General features: G+C 43.1%; 1 protein-coding gene across 2 annotated transcripts in view; it reads left to right on the top strand.

The window, feature by feature from the left end:
- The window catches only part of LOC311003773 (partitioning defective 3 homolog), a 377,802-nt gene that overhangs the window by 23,526 nt on the left and 329,263 nt on the right, over positions 1-25,013 (top strand). For both annotated transcript variants that reach the window (XM_083995614.1, XM_083995613.1), the window contains exon 2: positions 24,196-24,297. In XM_083995614.1, the coding sequence (XP_083851740.1) occupies positions 24,196-24,297 (102 nt within the window). The remainder of the gene's footprint in view (positions 1-24,195; positions 24,298-25,013) is intronic.

Raw genomic sequence — 25,013 nt, 5'->3', positions numbered from 1 at the left:
TGTCTCTGTTGCAAAATTCAAGCATTCATACTATGTCCCACCTACAAATTGGGGGCGGGACAACACACCTTTGCCAGGGTGGTTCCTTATCAAATAATACTAATAACTGCTTGGACTTCTATATCGCTTTCATGGCACCCAAAGCACTTTACAGAAACCATTATTTATTTTATACACATTCACATGGTGGTGAGCTACGTTTGTAGCCACAGCTGCCCTGGGGCAGACTGATGGAAGTGTGGCTGCCATTTCGCGCCAAACGGCCCCTTCGACCACCACCATGATCATTCATACACGTTCAAACACATTCACACGGGGCAAGGTGGGTAAGGTGTCTTGCCCAAGGACACTACGACAGTGACTAGGACAGAGCAACCCTCTGGATGACCCCCTCTACGGCCTGAGCCACTCCCGCCCCAATTGATCACTACTGATCAAGACGGCCAAAAGATTATAAGCTGAGAGGGCCTTGCAATTGATTTTGGAAGAGACAAGCTTCTGATGATGAAGAAGAGGTTTCAGAATGTGAGGACCACAATTCTGAAGATTCAGAGTCTGACAGTGACAAAAACCACACAAAACTCTCTATACAACACATGAGGGCTGCCCCTCATGTGTTGAATAGGCTGGTGTGAAATGGCAATGTGTTCAATGGGGCTGATGGTTACTGTATGTGTTCATCTTGAGTTATGTCAACTGGCCTGAATAGGTAACATTTCTAATGAAGTTCAAAATCAATAGTTATGAAAAACCTTGCTTCATTTGTAAATTTGTTGATTTAAATATCTTGATTATAACTGATTTTCTTTTTTTATTACATTTTATTAAAAAAAAAAAAAAAAAAACGAGTAGCATATTAATTCATAAATGTGATCTAACAAAGGTAAAGGGCAAATATTAACCATATATGCTGTTCATATGGCTTGTAATTGGGATGAAGTAAACATCTGTTGAGTATTTTAACATAAAATTGTTTGATTGTGTTGATTTGGAGACCCAAAAATGCAGCGGGTCCACCAGACCCATGAACACTGGCTGAGTAACAAAAATATGAACACCACACAAGGGTTAAGTTTGCATTAATCCGTAACAGATACATACAGACATATATTGGCCTAATTTTGGAAGGAAAGAACAGGTGGAATCAGTAACTTCCCATTTAGTTGTGCCATGCAAACCAAGTCAGTGAGCTACCATTTACAACCAGGCCTACAAACAAGCACAGCTAAACAGTGGGCAACATAATTAAATGCAGCTGTGCTTTGTTGCTATGACATGTCATGTTTGTCATGGTATATATTTAACTCTTTCTTGTCTGACCACTCCAGTAGCACCAGTATCTACAAGCTGCTGAGGCTATAGCCTTTTAACAAACAGTTTCTATTGACATAGCCTATTCCACAGAAACAGAAACTATATTTTATTAAGTTGACTGGCCCTACTGAAGTCCCAAAATTCCCTTTTCTTATATGGAAAAGGGGCATAATATGTCTCCTTTAAAGATGCTTTGAGTATTTTTGACTCTACACTTAGCTATATAGTTGTTTGAATAATTCTCTCTGCCATATTTTTGTTGTCATTCAGTCTCATGCAGATTTAATTTGCTACTTGCACAAACAGTTATCAGCCCACTGTGTTGTGGCTTTTCTTTCACTGGTGTTATCTTGCCCTGAGTGACTCCTGTCTAATCCTCAGGAAAAAGGGGTCAAGAAGGGTCGGCTGTTAGTGTAATTTGCCTTCTTTCTGTTGCGGTTTTGGACACGGCATATCATGTTTCTGCACAAGTTCCCAATTAGCATTTAATTCTCTGGGGAGTACAAAGCAGAACAAGGAATACAGGCAGATTTATGAAGCCTCATGTTATTTGTCTGTGGGGCTTTCTATACAGCCGTACCCCAGTGTCTTGCTCTTGAGATGTTTGCAGTTTACTGGAGCAGTTTACCCTCTGGCAGAACAGTCTTTGTACACACTGGGTGGAAAGACGATTAAAGTGAAGAATTAAGTGCTGATTTATTGTATGAGGAGTTTGGGTATTTTATTTGGAAGAATGAAATGAACTGTGTACGATATTGGAGAAAGATTTATGTAAAACATCAAAGTGCTCTTGTGGCTTTGTCTGTCACTGGCTTTTGATCCCACTATTGCATTCTGGGTCTTTGGGCAATGTTATACACACGATCCTTTCTCTCAATAGATACAGTAAATAAACATGTTTTATTAGTAGCTTACACTAAGCTTCTATCAAACACAATTGAATCTACATTTGATCTTGAATTAGTCAGTGATGTTTGTTATCAGTAGCCTATGACTACAATGTCCCTGACATAACCTGATGCATTTTTCATGAAGCCATCAAACTTTTAAATTAAAGGAAGCAAAATATCTAATCCCAAGATTTTTTTTCAAACCCCGGTCCTTAACTTAAAACTGGGTTTGGCTTCAGGACATTATCATCATTATTCATTCAGTGTTCATTATCAGCAGGAGCTTAATTTTTCATGCTGTTGTGATACAGCAGCTCCCTGGATGCAGTTTAGCCAGATTAACTTCAGCCCTCTGCCAAGAGGAGGTGACAAGCGTCTTTCGAGTCGTGTATCTATTGATCAGCCATAATTGCTCTCATGAACCGTTCCCTGCTGGTCTGGAATCTATTATGTTGTCAAATTAAATGGCTGTTATTTTGTTTGAGTTCAGGGCACACTGGTTTGTGTGAATAAATAAGTGAATAATGTCTCCTCTCTGCGACATATGATCTTTACTCTCCGTTGTTGTGCATACGCTGCAAACAGACCTGTTTTCTGTAAAACACCTGCCTATTGGTGTCTGAAATAGGACACCGTGCATCGACACAGAAATACAGCGTTTGAAAGAGTTCCTCACAGAAATGCTTTGAAAAATATCTTATGACACATAACATTGAGATGACTGACATTCATTTGAATCTGTTTGTCTGGATTTTTCCAAACATCTGCCCACCCCAGATATCCTCTTTACCATCCAGACAGATCTGTGAAATGGAAATGGCATGCTCAGGCCGACAGGAGAAAAAAAATAAATCCTTCATGTTAGAGGAGCTTAGACGTTGGCGGGACTGAGCAGTCGTCGGGATTGATTTATTTTGAATCGACAGTGCTGCACGAACAGAGTGACAGCGGGAAAGTTAACTATGAGGCCAAAGTAGATTCCTGCCATTGGGGAAGTTAAGGAATACAAAAGAAAAAGTTTTTGACAGGTTTTGTGCTCCGGAGCTTAAATCCTTCAAAACCAAAGTCAGGATTTCCCACCCTGGGAAGTCACTCCTGTCTGCTCTCAGGGCACTGATTCAAGAGTTTCTGTTGTGGAAATACACTAAAGCAGTCAATGGGTTCAGTGTAGGCTTATGGGTAATGAATTGAGAGAAAGTATGAATGAGCCTCAGCAGAAAGTCCCTGATACAGAATTACGTTTAATGGCCATATATGTACACATCCTTGAGCTTTAGTTTGCCGTGTTTCCTGTGTGCTACTGTTGGGACACAGAGCGCTGCTGTTTGACCTTGGCTATAGCTTCATTGTGCATCGGCTAAATGAACTAGTTCTTCATTGCTCTTCCACAAGGACAATCATGCAATTGCAGCCCAAGGCTACCAAGATCTACTACGAGAGAAAAATGATTCAGAGATGACTCAGTCTTTTTGTAGGGTTGTATGAGATGCCTTTTATTTGAATTGACATGTGCCCAGAGGAGCTATAGCATGATGAATGGTTTGCCAGTCGTCCCCCCCTCTGTGAACAGTGAACACCTATGGAAAGTTCCACAAAGAATTGGTATCCCAGCATGCTTTGCTGTGAGGCAGCACTGTCTTAGAAAGTTGCTTGATATATGACTGCACCCTTCTTTGATGCTTTAATAACAGATTAATAGTCATAGTAATTTCCTGTGGTTTGATTGATGATGATGTTGGGGCCCCGCCGACATTGTGATATTCGCTTTTATTAAATGCAGTGTAAACATCTCAAGGCATAATGTACATTTGGTTTTTATCCCTTTTAACAAATCATATTAGACAATGTAATTATCATGACTGTGTCTTAACCTATCATTTTGTTATTGCTGGTATTCCCCTGCCTTTGTGTGTTTGTGTACATGGGCATGTGCAGTCATAGTGTTGGCTGTAGCAGGTTGTTTAAAGTATGGGATTTTTCCCTAAGCATTGGGGTAGACTGGGTTAGTTCACATTTTCAGCCTCATGTGAAATTATGGTCCTGCAAATGACACGTAAATTCAGCTCATCTGGTTTCTTTGGCCAACTCTGAGAATTTCACTGATGAATATGTAAAGTTGTGGATTTATCTGTGCAGAGTAATTTCCTGCCCAGACATTTTTTCTGGTCACAGAACATGTTGCGGGATGATTAGTCTTTGCTTGGACCATGAAATGGGGTCATTCGGTGCAGACTAAGAGAGTACGGCTGAAGGACATGGGAACTATTTAGATGTGAAATTAGTTGGTCACAGTGCTTTCGTGTGTTTGTCCCGACTGTTCCAGTGTGGTCAGGTTTCATTAAAACATCATATATCATTCATATTTCCAATAATAACTTTAAGTTTTATAGTTATACAACATTATATTCACAATCCTGCCTCTTAAACAGCATGACTCAGGAGGTTTCTGCAGGACACTGACTCGTAGTGTTATCTAAGGACTATAGTACTATCTTTGTATCATTCCCCCTGCAAAGAAACAATTAAGAGACACTTCATGCCGACTTGAAGATGTCATGAAGAATCATGGTCGGGTTATCCTGTTGCTTACAGTACATTGATAACAGATGGGTTTGTGCTGGTTGCTTTCCTGAGGCTGTGAGGATGCTGCTGAGTTGCCAGTGACAGACCAGCCATCTCACACCCTATGATTAGGGATCAGTAAAGCCTGAGGGAAGGAGACAGCCTGCAAATAGCATCTGCTTCCTGCAAACAGAGCCCCACATCTCCCAAAAAACCATTTGCCTAAAATATGGCGACCATGAAAATCCGAGCTGCTGATCGCGCATGCAGCCTTTGGGTGAAGAAATGGAAATGCATCTTCTGCGTTAGATTAGAATTGTAAATCTCTGCACACTGGAGGGGAATATTTTTTTGTATTTGAAGCTTGTAAGAGAGTTGTTTCTGAATGCTAAAATGTTTAGTCTGTTTTTATGCATTTCCCTCTGTTTATCAGAAGGAATGTGGTCCAGCTCTTCTGGGGTTTGTAGTGTCTCCTAGAAAAACAAATCAGAACTTAACAGCATTATCCAGTGTTGGTTGTATATGAAACCTTTTCTGGTTTCCGTGAAGGTTTCAGTGGATTTTGTCCGGGGTCACGACCACATTGAAGAAAGTGATGGGACCCAGTAGATCTTCTTGTGGCAGTGGGTGTTAGGTGTCTTGGATCACATTACACCACAGAGTTATGTACCACACTGACAGAACAAGACCTCTGAGGTGTTTGTGCGTGCATCTACTTGTGTGCTAATGAAGTTTGAAGTCTTCTAAAAAAGCGTGACTATGTAAACATCCTCTATCTGTAGCTACATCTGTCAAACGCTGCAACTTCCTTAGAGATTAACGTGTGTTGTTTTGTGTAAATGCCACCCTGGACAGAGAGAGTGTGAGTGAGTGAGTGAGTGAGTGTGTGTGTGTTTGTGTGAATGTGAATGTGCTTTCAGGTTTAGGTGAATGACCTGGTTGAGCCGGTTTCTTACTGTCAGCTTCAGCTCACACACTCGCAGTCTGCCAGCCAAATAGATTTCCCAGTTACCCTCCCCTTTGCAAATGAGTGAGCGCTGCGAGGCTCTCAGACTCAGAGCTCATCACTCCTCTTCTCAGGCTGTTGCCCGCAGCTTTCCCACGACGATGCGGGCCAGAGGAGAAGACACTTTAACCACATATTGATCTTTATTACTGTCATATTGCTCAACAGACCTCCTGCGGGGGAGCTGTTTGTGATGCAACATCAGCCTGAATGCAGTCATTAGCTTCAGTTTCAGAGGCCTTCGCATTGAAAGTAATGAGCTAGTCTTGGTTGAAGTCCCTTGACCTTGGCGCGATTCATGGTTCCTGCTTTGTCCAAGCTGGAAAAAAAGAAAAAAAAACTGGATTAAAACGAGAAGTGCGTAGTTTTTTCCCCTGGAAACAAAACAGGTTTTCCAGCAGGGAGGTGTTTGGTTCGTCTGCAATCGATAGAAAGAAAAGCACACACTCACACACAGGTTTAGTCTGGGAACTGCAGTGCAATTCACCTCAGAGATAAACACACTCCTGTTTTAAATTGTTTATAGTGGGACCCGCATCTCTTCAATCTACACAAAGAGGCTGCGTAAGCTTCTCTTATTCACCCCCCGCCACCACCACACAGAGATGCATGTGGCCCCCGATTCAGGGGCAGAAAAAAGGCCATTTACCCTCTCGGTTCACACAGCAAGCCTTCAACACTGGTGGTCTTAAAGAGAGATTGATGGGGCTCCGCTCCATCACTCACTGACTTTAATGAGAGCAGCCTCAGTGAAAGCGCCGGGCGGAGGGGGAGGCAGTGCGCTGAGCGGTGAGGGGGCTTGTAGGCAGTCGAACCGATACAATGCCTCTTGTATCACCTTGCATATCAGAGGAAACCACTGGCTGGCTGGCTCCTGCACCGACAAGCCCGTTACATTTTGATCATCACTGTTGCGATGTTGTGGGCTGGACTGCAGTGTCTTTACATCGTGTTGTGGCAGATCACAGGAAGAGGGAGATAGGAGAAAAACAGAATATAGGAACATCTTCTACTGTGCTGCTGTCACCGTGGAGAACAGAGCTGCAGAGGAACGACCTATCGTACCTACGGCCGTGTCCCACCTGATCCCACAGTAATGTGTTTTCATGCACAAAAGAGAATTAGATGTATTGAGGTTGCTTTACAATGCCTTGATGTCTTGATTCAAGCAAGTGTGTGTGTGTCTCCCTGGCGTAACCGTGTCCCTAATTCACTGGTCGATAAATACTGAGCTCGTTAGCTTTCACCTTGCAGAGCAGCCTCTGGTGCTTTTCTCTCAACATCGTTTCTATTCTCTCTCAACCTCCTTCCCCTCATTGTACCTCCTGTTGTTGTCTTTACCACCCTTTTCTTCTCTTATCCTCCTCTCATATACCTCCTGCATCTCCTATATTTTGTTCTCTCTGCCTGTTTCTTTTCTTTCCTATAATCTCCAGCTGAGTATTTATTTTCTTATAGCTCACAGTCCAACTATTGAAAGGTAGGGATATAGACCCTTTTTTTTTTAACGTTGCAAACACGTCAGTAACGTTTTGTAGGAATCAGTGTGATCCATTCCCAGGCTTTGAAGGTTTGCCGTCCATTAGCCGACAGGAGAAAATAGCCGAGTGGAACTTGTAGCCTGGAGAAATGGAGCCTGGAGACACGACACACTCAATACTGTCCACCGTTGTACTTCTACAACTTTATATTTTCCAGCTGCAGGCCCCTGTGGAGAAAAGATCAAATCCATGTGAACCTTCCACATGCAAACCCCCGACCATTTAGTGCACGCTTTGAATGGCACTGCCTCCCTCCCTCACCGGCACTTCATTAGATGTGGGTGGGTAGCCTACTCTGGAAGTTAAATATAATACTGTTATGCTTGGAAGACTCGTTTGCCGTCAGAAGGGCCAACATGAGAAAATCTGAAGGTTTACAAAGTGGAGACATGAGGAGGATGCATTCTGTCTCTGAGGTTTGGGGATTTCTCTTCTTCCTCCTGACGCTGTAGTTTTAGAGCCAAGCGCTGTTTACTCAGCGGGACGGATGAGCGCGCAGAGTTATCGTAAAAAATCACCAGATCTGAGCGTTCGGCCGACTTGGAGACGGATTTATGGGTATGAATTAAGCAGGTCTAAGGAAATTCATGTCTTACCTTGGACTGCTTAGGTGTGTTTATGTTGAAAAACCATCCACAGAACTTTATGTTACGAGGCCTGTTCAGCCCGTATTGATGTACGCACCCAAAATATTGCTTCATGCACGTAAAAACAAACCCGCACATACAGTACGTCGTGCATGCAGGTACGGACATGCAGAATGAAGGATTTGCATCCTTGAGTCAGACTTAACGTCATAATCTCACCACTGTGTTGCAGCTTTTAGTTTCTATTGCAGAATAATGACATTAATGCTGGCAGTCTATTGCTGTGACACTGTGCAAACAAACACATCTGCACACTTGCACTAACAGGCTGCCGACAGAGAGTGCGAGCCAGGTGTCTTCTTCGTCAACCACTTGGCTTTGTCTGCTGCGGCTCGTCCTGCCAAACCTGCAGACAGCGAGCAGAGCAGAGAGGCAGCCGAGTTCAAGTGGCCATGTGTGTTTCCTCCTATAACGCAGCTCTCAGTGTTGACACCCGTGACACAGGAGGAGATTGTATTCATCTGGAAAAGCAAAATATGTCACAACTGAGATAATTGTCCCCATAACTCTAAATGATCCCCGTAAATCTGAGCAGACTCGATGATGCGTGTCTTGTCAAGCTGAATTTCCTAACGTCTCCAACCCAAAGTGGTAAATAGTGAGTGAAATGGGACTGAGTTCAGTAGCTGTGAGGGCCACCCATCCATCTGAGTCAAGCAAACATCATCTTCTCCACCCACAGATTTACTGAGATCTTTTTCCAGCCAGGGCTCTAACGCAATTATAAGATATTCGCTTGAATAGCACAAATGCAAACCACCTGTGAAGTGATTGCAGGATTTTAGATGTTTGCTTCATGGTGATGATCCACACTGAAGCAGATGAGTAAGCGGGAGGAGGAGGAGGAGGGAGGGAGGCTGAAGGAGCTGAAGAGGAGTGCGTGTGCTCAGCAAACCATTATCTGGACTAATGAAAGATTAAAACGCGCTTCTTAATGTTCACAGAGTACATGGAGGCCTATTCATTATCTTTCTGTGTCTGATATAGTGGAACAGTTTCACCATGACTGTTTGATGCTCTTTACATAATCAATGTTCAAGTAAAAATAGACACAGACAGACGTGCACTTATAAAGATGGAGGACTGCCAAAACCCAACTCTGTGTAAAGAAGCTATATATAACTTCCTACATAACCAACCATAACATTATAGCAGCAGTATAGATGAATTACATATGCACATCTACAAGAGAGAGGTGCCAAAAAAATCAAATTACTTTCTGGTTGGATCTGGATTCAGATGCTTTTATTGCATCACAACATCTGGACACATCACAGCTCTGGTTTCCTGTGTTTGGATAATAATGTTCATCCCAAACAGATCTACAGCTTCCTAGATGTTTGTGTGCTGGACTTTTTTCATTTTGAATATTTGTTAAAAACAATTATCAAGTGTTTACAGAAGGCAGCGCTGCACAGTCACATGTTTTTTTTTTTTGTTTATTCGTGTGCATGTTTTGTCCTGGGGAGTTTGTTGATGTTCAGCTCATCACCCGTGTGTGTCTCTCCAGAGAGATTTGAATTTTCCCTTGTTGTTGTTTCAACATGTTGTAAAAATCAGACATGATCCCGGTGTAATGTGCGGCCATTCGCTGCTCTGACTTTCTCTTTTCCTCTCTTTGTTTATTCTGTCCATCCAAACTGTTAAACACATCCTTTTGTCCTTGATCTTCTTCCTCTCTCTCCTGCACTCACTCTCACTCTCACTCTCACTCTCACTCTTCAGCCTCCTTCTCCTTTTTCCTGTCTCTCTCACCTCACTTTTATTCCAAGTGCTTTTCCTATGTGTCGCCTGTTTCCTGTGCAGGGTCACGGAGCATTTCCACAACTATGAAGTAACTCCTCCATCACTCAGTGGGGAGGTATGGTGCGCACTACTGTACCTTTTCTCTATGCATGATGGTCTGACGCTATTACTGTAAACATACATGGGACAATATTTCAGGTTGGGATCATCAACATTTGTTTACATGACATCTTGAAGATTGTAAAAATATAAAAGTTAGAAAAAAATGTCAATGGGGTGCATGGGGGAGGAGTTCCTGTGATAAAATTCCGCCATTGTTTTAACATTTTTTTAGTTTTTATGTGCCATATATGATTTAATCATGGCAATCTTTATCTCTACCAATTCCTCACTCCAAGACAAAAAGAAAATGGGGTCAGTTGTCTCTGTAGGATGTATAGTTCAGGAGCTATATAGATTTACATTTTTCATTTTTCACAGTTGGAAATCCAGGATGGCCACAAACGATGGTCAAAAGAAATATGCATGGGACAATATTTGGCACAAGGATCATCAAAATTAATTTACTAGACACCTTAAGGCAGGGGTGTCAAACTCAATTTAGTTCAGGGGCCACAAACAGCACAATTTAATCTCAAGTGGGCCGGACCAGTAAAATAATAGCATAATAACCTTTAAATATATTTTAAAAATTGAAATTTTCCTCTGTTTTAGTACATTAATAAGATGTTTTACAGTTACTGAACTATCCTTTTACAAAACATATTATGAACCACTTGAAATTTCTTGATAAAAATATGTGCAATTTCAAATTTTCACACTTGACAAATTCATCCTGAGGGCCAGATTGGACCCTCTGCAGGGCCGGTTCTGGCCCACGGGCCGCATGTTTGACACCCCTGCCTTAAGGATTGCAAAAAGCTACGGTAAGTTAGAAAAATATATCTTTTGGCTGCATGGAAACCCCCCTTTTGTGATGTACGTTGGTTCCATTGTTCAGCCTTCCACTGATGTATGACCCTTTGCCAACCTTAAATCCTTTGTTCAGAGACCTGTATGTGTTTCTTCTTCATCATCACACACACAAACACATCCAGAGACGTATTATTGCAAATCAAACACTCACCTCCCGGCTGATATTGAAACTCGATCCTCATCCCCACTGTTCTTGTCCGCGCAGCTAATGGATGTTGTGAGAGAGCAGAGCTCGGCTTGAGCACTGGTGAAACATAAACACAGTGCACCAGTGTGCCATACACTGGGCCCCGGCTCGCTCCTCCAAATGCAAACGCACATCTGGACTTTCTTTTTTTTCTTTTTCTTTCCCCCCACTCTCTCTTTCTCTAGACAGCTGTCTCTCCCTTTGTTTACATCTCATGTATTTTTTGAGTCCATCCTTTTTGCTCTGCCTCTCCGCGGCTCCGGGTTTCAGACGTCACTGTTTGTGGATCTTGGATGTTTGCCCCGGTCGTCCTTCTGAAAAGTGGCTTTCATCATGTCTCCCTCTTCTCGCCCCTTTCCCCTTTCTCTCTGAGGTTTATGTTTCACTGAAGTTCTGTAAAAAAAAAAAAAAAAAAAAAAAGCATCAACTCAGGTCTGGATTTCACTACATGAGACAAATCTGTACGTTGCCAAAAAGAACATTTACCATAATCTATTCAGTTTAGAAAACGCAGCATGGTGTCTGTTTGACAAATGTTACATGATCTCAGTTCAAACGCATTGACACTGTTAGATGTACAGTTTCCTCCTGTTTACCATCCTGGCTTTTAACTTAAGATGAATTCATGACATATGGAGTGAGAAACTACTTCCACTTGTGCGCAACACATTTTCTCAGAGTTGCCTTTCTGTCAACTCATCATTAAGATAAACTCCCTTCCTGCCCAGTCTGTTGTGATGGTGATGTTTATCATTCCCTCTCAGGACCTCGTGGCGCAACGGTAGCGCGTCTGACTCCAGATCAGAAGGTTGCGTGTTCAAATCACGTCGGGGTCAGAAATTTAAGAATCCTACACCAACAGCAATGACATATTTGAAAGAATTACTGACCAAAGCTTGTCGTGTAGAGTCACAGATATGCTCAAGGACAGATTCTGGATGCTGCACGTGATGACTTGCAACACTAAAACATTTCATGTGGTTCACACGTCTCCATCAAGATGCCATCCGACAGTCTCAACCAAACTGCAAATGAAAGCAAAAGGGCCCTTGAAACAGACACTAAATATTTGTATTTACCACCATTAAATAAAGAGCTCTAAGTGGTATTTCCTGTAAATTTTACATTGGTCCTGCAGGTTTTCATCATGAATAATCGGGCACCTCGGCCCAATACTGGACGCTTTCATAACTGTCTCTGAGGTGTGACGTTCCTGTAGCTCTGATACCCTTTCAAAACAAACACACATCATCATTAAGGTGAACTCGTTCCCTCATGTCCAGTCTGTTGTGATGGTAATGTTTATAAGTACCTATCAGGACCTCGTGGCGCAACGGTAGCGCGTCTGACTCCAGATCAGAAGGTTGCGTGTTCAAATCACGTCGGGGTCAAAACTTTTCAAGGCCTCTGTCCCGTCTGTATGCACAAGATTTGGAAACCACGGACAAGCAAATATAAAGTGTTACCCTGAACGCTGCACTGAGCTGTGAGGGCATTTACAGTACTTACAAACAAGCATAATGACTAGATTTACAATTTGAGAAGCAAACTGACTTCAGTATGAAGTAAATTTTTATAGACAGAAAATATCATTATTATTAATACATGATCTATGCATACTCTGGTTGGACTCTGTGGGTTGGTTGTGATGGATAAAACCTGGTCTACACCAGGTCCTGTTTTGTCCTGTTTGGGTTTGGTGGTGTATTTCTACTTCTGACTGTCTGTGAAAGTGGACACATGAGCTTTTGTTACTGTGAAGGAGGACGACGCAGCAGCTGTGTGTGAAAGTTGGTACTGGAGAAACACTTTGATGGGCACATGAGCATGGTTGTGTGCCGTGCAGTTGCTTGCAGCACAGATGTGGTGAGCACGGTGCACTGTGTCAACAATCACACACCAAAGAGCTGCCACTCCCTTCTGCCGGGCCCTGCCTGCCCTGCACTCCTGGGATATCCATGTCTGCTCTGCATATGTTGTTCTTAAATCTGCAGGGATTTACACACACACACACACACACACACACACACACACAAACACACACACAAACACACACACACTCAGAGCGGAGTTCCCTCTTGATAAAGCGATCCTCTTTTCTTGGGTGTGAGGCGTGAGGTGTGTGTGTGCTCTTGTGCAAAGTGTGTGAGAGGGTTTCACGGTCACGGTCTGTTGCTGCTCCACAAACCATGACCCAGCATGCTCCTCTTCGGTACGTCAGGATTTCTGTGAGGTCAAGTTACAGGGTCGCTGACCTGAATATCAATTGTCTCCACTCAGTAGGTGTTTTTGCAGTATTTAGAAACGGGTGATTGAAAACCTGAGCACACGTGGAATATGTGAGCCACAGGTCAGATATTAATCTCAGAATACAAGAAGAGCAGCTTCTCCTCTTGTACAACGTGACAGTGAACGCCACATCCTGTGCATCCACAGGCACAATGACAGTTCAAGATGCCTGTCATCTGTTTAACTTAAGCATTTCCTGACTGACCGCGGTCTATTCCTGTCGCTGTAGCACGCTCGAAATAGCAGTTTTTTACGATTTGTCAACATAAACAATGACATAATGCTTCTCTTTAAACAATATGTAGCACATTTAGATCCCAGGAACCTCCTCCTTCCACACACAGAAACACAAATCCTAGAAAACACTGTGTAACTGCTCTGTGCTCCACATCTGCACTCTGTGAAAGAGTTGTGTGTCGTGACATCTCCACTGTGGGTTGTCTGTTCCTGGTGATTCACCCCACGCTCTGTGTTTCTCTTGGCTCATTTCGACGCCCCATCTGGCAAGCATAACCTCTGCGCTTATGAAATAATAAACAAAAGTGTGCCGAAAATTGTGCTGACTGCTGCCTCTATAAGTACACAAAGAGCCCGTGCGGCGCTCGGCCAGTCGGACTGAACCGGCAGGCCTTAACGTGCAGCGGCTGCGCTGATGTTCGCAGCCTTTTTACAGCGTTTTTCTAGCTAATGTTGGACATTGTTCCAGAGGGAACTGGCAAGCTAAGTAGCATTTTCTTAAAATTACAGGGATTTTATTCCATCGCTCGGTGGTTGTTGTGAATTTTCGTGTGGCTCTTTTTTGCATTTGGTATGTGCTCACTGACAATAACTTCAAAGTGGCGTGACTAAATGAGAACATACATTCATTGTTCTCCTCTCTCAGTCATGATTTAGTCGTCTGTGCGCTCATGCTGCTGCGTATTGGCACTGGCATGTCTGCACGTCTCGCTGTCTCCGCTACATGAAGACAAAACCTCGTGAGCATGAAAATGAAAATGACACCGACAGAGATAATGACGGATAATCGAGTCCGTCACCTGTTCTTTTCCTGATGACAATCGACGTCTATCTCAGTTAAACACACAGATGTTGCACATCTGTGCAAAATCTGACGAGTCCTCCAGTCCCAGGCCGAGCAGATGGCCTGAATGGGACGTCTCCCTCGGGGCCTGAGACCAACACGGCCCTCTCAGTAACATGACACCCTCACCCTCTGCTCCGCTCTGCCTGTTCACCTCTACTGGTGGAAGAGTTTGAAACTCGACAGACTCTTTATTATAGTAACTGTCCGTGGCTTTCCCACAGCCGCAGGAGGTCAAAGGTCAGGGTCAACTAGGGAACTCTGTGCTAGCAAATTAGAGCTCAGTGTCTTAAGGACACTTCATTATGCACGCACACGGAAACTGACCAAATAAATAAATAAAATAAAGATGACTGACTGAATTTTAAATGAAAATATTGATTTAAAAAGTCTGACGGATATTTATTCTGACAGGGCGAACAGGAACGGCTGTAGCCTGCTAATGTTGTGGGAACCCAGTCTGGATTATGCGCTATGGAAAACACCTAGATTTATGTATATTGTGTATCATTATTAGGCCAAGAAACAGAAAAATATAAAATATCTATCTGTTTTTGGCCCATATGGTGCGGCTGTAGTCAAATGCCTGTTGTTCATGATACTTTTTTCAGCTTGTCAAAGCCAGGAGAGACTGTGTGTTATGTTGAAGCTTCACTCTGGAGACAACTGTGCACATTTTCTATATTTTTCTCAGATGAAACCACCCCACTGTTGAAACCACACAAAGACACACAAACTATTCTCTTAGCTTTATTGTTTTCTGCATAAAGTTGATGGAGATGCCGGGGATTGAACCCGGGGCCTCATACATGCAAAGCATGCGCTCTACCACTGAGCTACATCCCCTGTGTGCTGTGAGAACACTGTGTCAACACCAGGGCTCTGAAGGGCAGCAGCAGTTAGTATTATAGTCTGTCCTGAAGTGTTGGAGGATGAATTATAGCAGATAGTTTCTAGATCATTCATGTAGCTGTGCACGTCCCATGTTCCCAGGAGGGCAGTAAATGTGTGCATGGTGTGTTTAGGTGTCTGTGTGTGTGTGTGTAAAGCTAAAGCCCCCCCTGCTGTTGCTAATGACCACTTGTCTGAGATGAAACTGGCTGTATGCCCAAACCAGCTCCTCATCCAGGGACCCTGGACAGATTACTAATAAATACACTACAAGAACATGAGTTTGGGATCTGAGCCAACATGCTAGGTGTTAGCTTGTTTACAGTGCATGGTCCTGTTGTGCCTTTTTTTTTTTCCAGGGACCTTTATTCTGGGAACTACAGTGGCTTACAAGTACATCTAGGTCATTTATTCATTCATTCATGAATCTGTCCACTCATGAGGCATTCAGGTCCCTAAGCTGGAAAATATCATGTTTAAAGAATGTGCCTTCAAACTTCTCAGAATTTGTGTCACACAACAACACACTCTTTTCTCCTCCTTTCTTTTTTTTTCATTCTCTGTCATGCCTCTTAATCACTTGCACATCCCGTCTGAAGTTTTACTCTTTAATTGGCTTAATGATGTGTCGTTATGAAAGTGCTCAATGAGATCCTCCTGTGATAATGTCTGCTTTAATTTGTTAGTGAAACCTTCATCGCAGCAGCAGCTCCAGCTCACGCTGAGCCATGAGGCTGCACGTCTGCCTGCCCACACACACACACACACACACACACACACACACACACACACACACACACACACACACACACACACACACACACACACACACACACACACACACACACACACACACACACACAGGCACACACACACACACACACACACACACACACACACACACACTGCGACCTGCTTTTTTTTTCTTTTTTTTTTATCCAGACCAGATGCTCGGCTTTCCACGTTGTGCTTATCACGAGGGGTGATATGTGGAGTTGTAGTCCTGGAGAAACAAGGTTTAGGAACTACAAATCCCCTGCTGGGGCAGATCACACAGCAGGGGGCACTGGGGCAGAGGAGGGGGGGCAACTTCAGAGGGTTTTATCCAGTCACACAATCACAACGCCTCAGAAAATCAGGTGTCATTTGTCTATAGATGCTTCTAACTCGGACTTACAGTGACAGTGTGGTATTTTCTCTGGCTCTGAGCCTCTCTTCCCTCCACACAGCTCCTCAGTGTGACTCTCCATGCAGAGAGCTGACAGTTGTTCTCTCTCTGCTCCGGCTCAGGGTGCGTAGGTGTGGCAGAAATTTCAAGAGTCTGGAGGTCAAGAGGCTGCAGGACTGGCTCTGTGTTTGACAGACCGGCCCCTGAATCACCAGCTCGATCCCTCGCTGACCTCTCTGGCACCGACTCTGCCACTGTTCAGCAGCAGCAGTGTGCACACAGGCAGGCCAGGCCAGGCAGGGTGGGGAGATGTAGACCGTTGGCCAAAAGAAATACACATATATCTTCGTATCCTCTCATATGTGCCTGCGCTGCAAACACAACCATCTTACACAGCCATTAATCTAGCAGTTCACTTTTTTTTTTAAACTGCATTTTTTAGTGCAAGGGAGGATTTTTCTCCTCTTGCTTTTTTCCATTTGAAGAATTAAGTAGAAGAACGATTTTTCTTTTTGAGCTCTTTGCTCAGTAAATGCTCAGAGGATGTTGTCTCAACAAACGAGGCAATAACACACAAACTGCACATGCTGTGCAGTGATTAACATGATTAACCCGACAGTTGGTTGTTTATCAGAACAAAGACTTTTATTGAACAAATGCTGAAGTTTCGGATTCAGTGAATTCGGTTGGTGATGCAACAAATAGCCAAATAGCTTTTGTTGTGGGTGCACTGGCATTTTCTTTCTTTCTTTCTTTCTTTTTCTGTCTTTTCTCTGGATTTTCTCTTTAAAACACACAGTTGACAGCTTCTCACTGGCGCTGTTTAATGTCTTAAACTTAATGACATTTAGTTTGAGTGTGCTTGTGTCATGCTGTATAGCACTGATGCTGTATACTGTAGGCCTCTGGTTTGTGCAGAACTGGCTTCATGTGTGTGTGGGGGTGTCATATTTCTCTGTGTGTTGTGCGCTCTGCAGACTGAGCTGGTTTTGGGTTTGTGCGGGCAGGGGCATCAATAATGCACCTACAAACAGAGTGAATGTACACAGCCCCCAGTGTGTTGGCTGCAGTGGTTCACTATAGGAAGCAGCTGTTGTGCCCCGGAGCCACATTTAGTCGACCTTTGTGAACTAAAACAAACCAGAGGAGCGAGTGCGACAGACAGACAAGAAGTCTCAGTCTCCCCCGATGTATGATGTCAACCTGCAAACTTGTCTGTTGGGTCGATTACTGTAATATGCAGTCACTCCCACCCCCCCTCAGCACCACCACCACCACCACCCAGAGCTCCTGCTAAAAGCTATTTGTGTCCACACTGATGGACCGTTGCTGCACAAATATCCCAGGCTTCAGTTTGGATCCTTCTCCTCCTCGCACCAAATACACTTTTTTTTTGTCTTTCTCACATGTAGAAGTAGAAGTAGGTCACAGAAACCTGACAGTATAGACGGTGCGCTAGCTGCTGCTGCTGCTGCTGCTACTGTCCTACAGTTTCTGTTTTGCATTTGTTTTACTTTCTCCTGATAGCAACAGCGAACACTTGGGCAAAGATAAGGAGCAGGGTGTGTGTGTGTGTGTGTGTGTGTGTGTGTGTGTGTGTGTGTGTGTGTGTGTGTGTGTGTGTGTGTGTGTGTGTGTGTGTGTGTGTGTGTGTGTGTGTACGTGTGTGAGTGGCAGAATGTGTGTGTGTGTGACACCGGTTTTTATGACTCACGGAGGAGAGAAGACACACTCTGTAAATCACGGCCGTTATTGTGCTGCAGAGCACAAACTGAAAAAGTGGGAGGTTCAGAGGTTCAGAGGTTGAACCACCGGGTTGAAGATGATGATCCGCAGGGAGGTCTGTGCTCCCAGAGGTCAGAGGTCACAAGTCTAATGGCGCGGCATAAGCTCTTTGCCCAGGCAGAGAAAGTCTGGACACTCTGCAGTGACTTTTAGGGGATTTTATTGAGATTTTTGTTTTTTTATCTGCTCCTTTTCACACTGTGTTCCCTGGATCACAGCCACAATAACATCTCCAACGATCATTGTCTGTGTTGAATTCATGCTTAGTAATGCCTACAAATATTATTTTTAGTGTGTTTATGTCATCGTTGTCTTCGTTGGTTTATTTATGAACGCAAAACGTGCTCTCTGACTGGCTGGATTTTCCGTTCGGGCTGCTGTACAAACATGGCGGCGCAAGATGGCGACAGTCTCTAAGCAAGACCTGTGTTGCATGTATAAAAGAATAATTATAAGGCTACAAAAAACGAACAAATTTTATTCTATAGTGATTATACACTACATACAGATATATTAATGGGTAGTATATTCAGATTTTGCCACTAAACCCTGCCAATTATTATACACTGGACCTTTAAGCTGATTTCTTATTTTGATAATTAGGTTGTTAGACACCTAGGTCATCTTAAGTGATGAATATAATTAGATTAAGCAGAAGTCTGGTGTAAATATGAAATGATCATCACATCATGCTTTGAATACTTCACTAAAACATATACAGTATATGCAGTGTTTTTAAGTGTTTAATTAGATTAAGCAGAGGTCTGGTATAAATATGAAAATGAAAATGAACATCACATCACGCTATGAATACTTCACTAAAACATATATGCAGTGTTTTAATATAAATTCCTATACAAACGTAGTTCCTTCTCTGATATTGCGCTGATTAAATCACACTCCTTTACAGTAAAACAGCAATGAGATAATGAATGATGATGATGGTGACATTCTCACAGTCTACAGGGCTTTGTGATGCCATCTCTAGAAGATTTATAAAAAAAAAACACATATTTCATCCGTCTCATACACTTTCCCTGCTTGTTATCTATCTCTCCTCATGGATTCATCACCAAACCCTTGACATTCCCCAACACTGACTAATGAGATACACGTCGTCTCTGAAAGCCACAAGCGTGACTGGAATCTCTCGCATTTTGCCTTCATTAATTTGTGCATCATACTTGAGGGGAGGTATTCCACTGTATTCCGAGGATGTTTATCTGATTCACACCTCTGAAAAATACACTGACCCCGACGTGATTTGAACACGCAACCTTCTGATCTGGAGTCAGACGCGCTACCGTTGCGCCACGAGGTCCTGCTGCAGGCAAGCTGGTGAAATCCGAGCAGACCATCCGTTCCGCTGACATTACCTCCCCCGTGGGAATAGCGACACTTTGCGAGAGCTAATGCAGCAGTTGTAAAACACACACAGGCGCATGCTCTCTCATTCTCTCTCTCTCTCACATACACACACACATTTGCACCCCCCCCTCCCCTGGTTTCCTCCGGGGCACCAGTCTTTGTGTGGTCTTTTGACAGGAACAGACAACCCCGCTCTGCTACAAAGACACAGATAATAGGGTGAAGACAGCTATTGTCCGGGGTGATGTTGCAAGTGCGAGTGTATATGTGTGTCACTCTGTGTGTGTGTGTGGCACAGAGAACAGCGACTTCTGTTTCCTCTTACCTTCTACATGAGATCAGATAAGCAGACACCTGACTGGACGAGGGTGGTGTTGTGTTGTCAGTGTATGAATGAACGAATGAAGCTCACACATACTCTCTGGCAGGCACACCTTTCACATCCGCTCAGTATTTACCGTGCTGAAAACAAAAGTAGATCAATCCAAGACGCCAAGATAACAGAGTAGTATTGTGTGACCGCATGTCGAGCCACCAGGCCGCTTTATTCACATGTAACCATATCTCTCATTTACATGCTGCTGCTGCTGCTGCTGCTGCTTGCAGTTTTCACTTTTTATCTCATTAAAGTGAAACCAAACATGCTGCACATTCCTGCACTGTTGCTTTTGGCAAAAGCTGCATGAAGAGAATTCAAAAAATACTCCTCTTACATGTGCACTGGATAGTGAACTGTAGCTGTTTCCATGGACTCATGACCGTAGTGACAGGAGTTAAAAAGCCAGAAGATGCATTTGTTATGTGATTGATAATAAAGTTATCAGGTGTTTTCCAACATGTTGTGAAGTGTCAGATGTCGCTCTTGCTCTCATTTACTGTTACGCTAAAATCCAATAGACGTGCCATTGTTCAGGAGTTGTGTGACTTTTCTACTTGACCTGAAAAAGTTCATTCAAGTTCAGCACTGAGATGAGATGAGATGAGGTGGTTATACTATCCAACACAGGCTTCTCCAGTTTTCCGACTTGCAGCGCCGGGTGGACAGATGTGTGTGTGTCATCCAACCTCAGACAGATCAGGCTCGGTCAGATTGTCTGACCTAAGCCGTGTGTGACAGTCGTTTCTCATCAGATCTGTTTTCTTCCTGTCTCTTTGTTATTGAAACAATGCAGCGCTGGCTGGCTCACTCTCAAATCTCTTGACAGACAAAGATCCTCCCATTTGGATTTGAATAGTGATGACGTGTTGATATTGTTTTCTGAAGCTATGCTACGTATAAAAACCTGCTTGTACTATAGATGTACTTCTTAGGGTTTAACGAGGGCTTTATCCTTGTGATTAATATGGGGTTTTCCACTGTAAAAATGACCTGAAACTGAATTTTCATCGTCTCTGGAAGGACTTTGCATGATGAGAGTAGCAGTTGTTATCGGTTTTGGATGCTGGGAGATCGTATATAGCCTAATAACTGATCCTATTTTGGAAGTTTGGAAGTCCACTCTGTCGCTAAAGGACCCTCAGGGAAATACCCACAGGGCAGATGATGTGCAGAATTAAATTTTGCATTAATGCACAAAAAAGAAATAGCCTACAATAGAGTCAGAAAGTTACATTTGCTCCATTTTATTTCTCTTAAATCCATTTCTACTGTTTTTTTTTCTACTTGTGTTCAACATGTAATGAAGGTGAGAGTAAAAAAAATCCAGTTGAGGCCTGCGTGTTTTTTTAAGAGGTGGGAGGGGCAGGTCACGTAGGCTACGCTCACTACGTAAATGACGTAAACCTCTGCTGCGACGTAAACCGAAAGGAGCGCGAGTCTCATTAGCGATAAAAAGTTTAGCCAATGTTTCCAGCTTTTTTTAATCAGAGTGGATGAAGTGGAAAACCTTCCTCTGTGGTCACGACCAGAGAACAGAAACACGACGAGAGCGAGTGAAACACGGAAACAGTGACGAGGTAAAGTCAAAGTTTGACGTCAGCAGCACGTAACAGACGGCTAAAACGTCCAGGTGCTAACACTTTTACACCGGTAAAATTGATTTAAAAAACGTGTGTTTTAGGCTAATCGATGCTAATTCAACATCACGTGGAGTCGACTATCGATTAGCCTATATATTGAGTTTTAAATGTTGATTAGCTAGCTATACCAGGCACTCTAAGCTAAGTCAAATATTGGCCTATGTAATAACCAATAGCTTTGGTATCAATTGAGACTCCAGTGTCACTAATGATGTTCTTTTAAGCTTGAAGTTGTTATTTTAAAGGCCTTTATTGATTGATCAGGTCATGTTATATTGTTATGTTAGTTATTATGATTAAATCAGCAGTAGATCTAGGATAACACTGGTATTAAGGACCAGAGACAAAGATGAATGATAGGCCTAGTCTACTATGATGATGCTGCCTTCTCACAGGAGGTCTGACTTAAACTTGCAATTATCTACCTGGGAAAAAACCTTCAGTCAAATGTTAAGTATTTACACCAAAGTCTCCAAAACACACACAAACCGTCCCACTTTGAGTCGATGTGGGGGAATTCTTCTCAGCTTAGTGCTCCCATAATGAGGCGTGTTTAAACTGCAAACTGTTGCTTTTGGCTCACAGGAGGCAAAGCAGCCGTGATGTCAGACTAATACATAATTTTAACCAAGTCAAATCTAAACAGTGTTTGTCAAACTCGAGTACTTTCCCTCCATTTAGACTGTTTTTATGTTTTTTTTTCTGGGATTAACTCTTGTGGCTGAGCTTCTTCTCAGAATCTGACTTGTTCCTCATAATAATCCATCTGAGCATCAAGTCTGGCTGAAGATGCCAAACACACATGGAGCGTGTCGACGTTTGAAAATTAATTTTTATGTCCCTGTTTAGTACAGCGGGTCAGTCTGTGGTTTGCAGGGATGGAAAATCCATGCTGTGCCGTTTTTTTTTAGCGGTGTTGTTCAGCAAAACCTCCATATTGCACAGTTTTATCAGTTGCTCTTTGCTTTCTATAATCTTGTCTTGTCCTTTGTGAACGTCCCTGGTAAATTTTCACCCCCCCCACTCCTCTACTAATAACTACAGACGGAAATAAAAAACCCCACACACTCGTTGCCCTCATGATTTGGACCATTTTGTCTGGCGAACCACAATGGAGTTGAGTACAACAGAGCCATGCATGAAGGCATTCGACCACAGACCCCGAAACCACTCAGAGTGGAGGAGGAAGCTTGAAGAAGGGAAGGAGGGATGGAGAGAGAGGGAGAGAAATAAAGTGAGAATAAGAAAGGGACAAAAGAGCAAGCAGATTCTTTTCTGACATGGCGAATGAGGAAGAACAGACTTTTACTTTTCCTGTCTGACTGGGTCGTCACGCCTCATATGAAGCTGTAGGAGGAATAATGAGCACATCAAACCTTTATGTCACTTTTGACAATATTCTGCCCATATATAGATAATATTTACAACAATATCTAACATGCACCTTCTATAAAGCTGATGTGCACATCCGAAACCTCCCAAGTTTCAAAACCAATGCACTCAAAATCCATTAAGCTCTGAGTGAGACATCTGTTTGACTATATAGAAAAAACAATTATCATTTAACAAAGACGTTTTCTCTCCGCAGAGACAAAGAGAAGAGATTTGTGTTAAACAGACTGTAACCTGGAAAGATATCGCCTCCATTAGGTTTAGGCAGCCAGCTGAAACCAAATACCATCCTCAGCTGAACTTCTCAGAGCATTTTTTTGCTGAGAACGAGAGCATGTGAATTGTGTCTGCTGTTTCTCATGGTGCAGTTCAAAGTGAAAAAGCTTCAGGGCTGGAATGGGGGGGGAGTAGAGTTACATACACAAAATGTCTAAGACCTTTTCTCACATACTGCACATCGGTATACTGTCTCGAGAGAGATTAGAAAAATCCGAAACTGTCCTTTTAAACTCTTTTCATCACAGCTTCACCGCTTCCTGCCTTTAGAAGAGCTGTGTAATATATTAAAGGGAGTGTATACAGTATTCTGAATGCATTTCCACTTCTCGAGCATTTTACATGAACTGCACATAAGTCTGTGTAGTGGAGTAGATAGTGTCTGTGCTCTGATGTGGCATTAAAAAAAGAGGACAAGTGGGCCCACAGCAAAAAAGGTCATATTGGATTGATTACACTGCAGGATGTGTGTATTAATAATTCCAGGCAAAGTGAGTTGTCCTCTGTGCTCCATATCTGAATACATTATGCATGCACGCACCACTGATATTCATACTCTGGTGGTATAACTGAACAGAAGAAGGTGGAGGAGCCTTATCTTATTGCATAATATGAAAAAAAAAGACAACATAAATTATGTCACCTCTCGCTCTGTCTGTTTCACATCTTCTCTGTCTTCGGGCCTCCACATGCACAAACCTTTACGCTCATTTTGCAGAGCCGTCGTCCTGCAGGAGATTACAATATATTTCATAACTGCTATCATGATGTCAATCCAGAACCATGTCAGAGCCTCTTTGCGCCAGCTGACCGGATCACTGCGTGAAGCACATGGTGATTAGATCAGCTGATTCCTAAGGAGACACAAGCTGCTAATTCCTTTTGGTCCCCGCTGCGGCGATGCTAATATGTTGTTGTATGTTGTTGTATGGCTTTTACTTACATAAGGCTACAAATCCTAAGTCTATATAGTGCGAATAAAGCTGATCTCATTACTGTGCTAATCCCCCCTCTCTCTTTCTCTTTTTTTTCCTTTTCTTTTCTTCCTCCCTTTCCAGGAGCCTAACTACTGGGTCCTGGTCCACAGGTTGGAGCATGGAGACGGAGGCATTTTGGACCTGGATGACACGTTGTTTGACGTGGTGGATGACAAAGACAGGGTGAGTCAAAAAAAACGTGAAAAGAGGGAGTTTTTATTATATTTCTGTGCTGTTTTCTCTCCTCCTGTCTCCATTCACCCGGAGCTTTGTGCACAAAACTCAAAAAGCAGTTTCACTGACATATGCTCATGATTACACCTGTCTTACTCGGGCCATCCCATAGTAACTAAAACATTACATAACGGTAACCTACCACGGCACCCCGCCATGTTCTCTGCTGTTTAATCATTTCAACCTGCTGGCGGTTTTCCATCGCTTTCATATCTGTGTCTGACTGGTTGAATGATGCAGTTGGAGTCTGCTGGCCCGTGTTGCATTCAGGGCCCCCGCTTTGATGTCTGTGTGTTTCTAAATTTGCCAGTAGAGGAGTGTGTGTGTGTGTATGTCTGTGTGTGTGTGTGGGCAAAAATCTGTGTCAGAAGCAGCATGATGCCACACTACTGACCGCACCCACTGCACCAGCTGTAAATGATTATTACCCACAATCCCCCTGTAGCCTCCCCCATGAGAACAGAGCTGACTACACCTGAGTCACTCGCTCCCCGGCTTTCATGTCGGGCCAGGTCGTGAGCTGTTCCCCCTCTTCTGGGGAAGTGGTTTGAACGAGTGATTACAGACTCTTAGAATTAAATTATTAATTAATTGAAGTATTACATCACATAGATAATGATAATATTTAACAAAGGCTAACCATCTACTATTACTTACAGGGATTT

The sequence above is a fragment of the Trachurus trachurus genome (assembly GCF_905171665.1).
Source record: "Trachurus trachurus genome assembly, chromosome: 20".
Lineage (NCBI taxonomy): Eukaryota > Metazoa > Chordata > Actinopteri > Carangiformes > Carangidae > Trachurus > Trachurus trachurus.
Note: the sequence above shows the minus strand (reverse complement) of the source record. Positions and strands in the feature narration are given on the sequence as shown.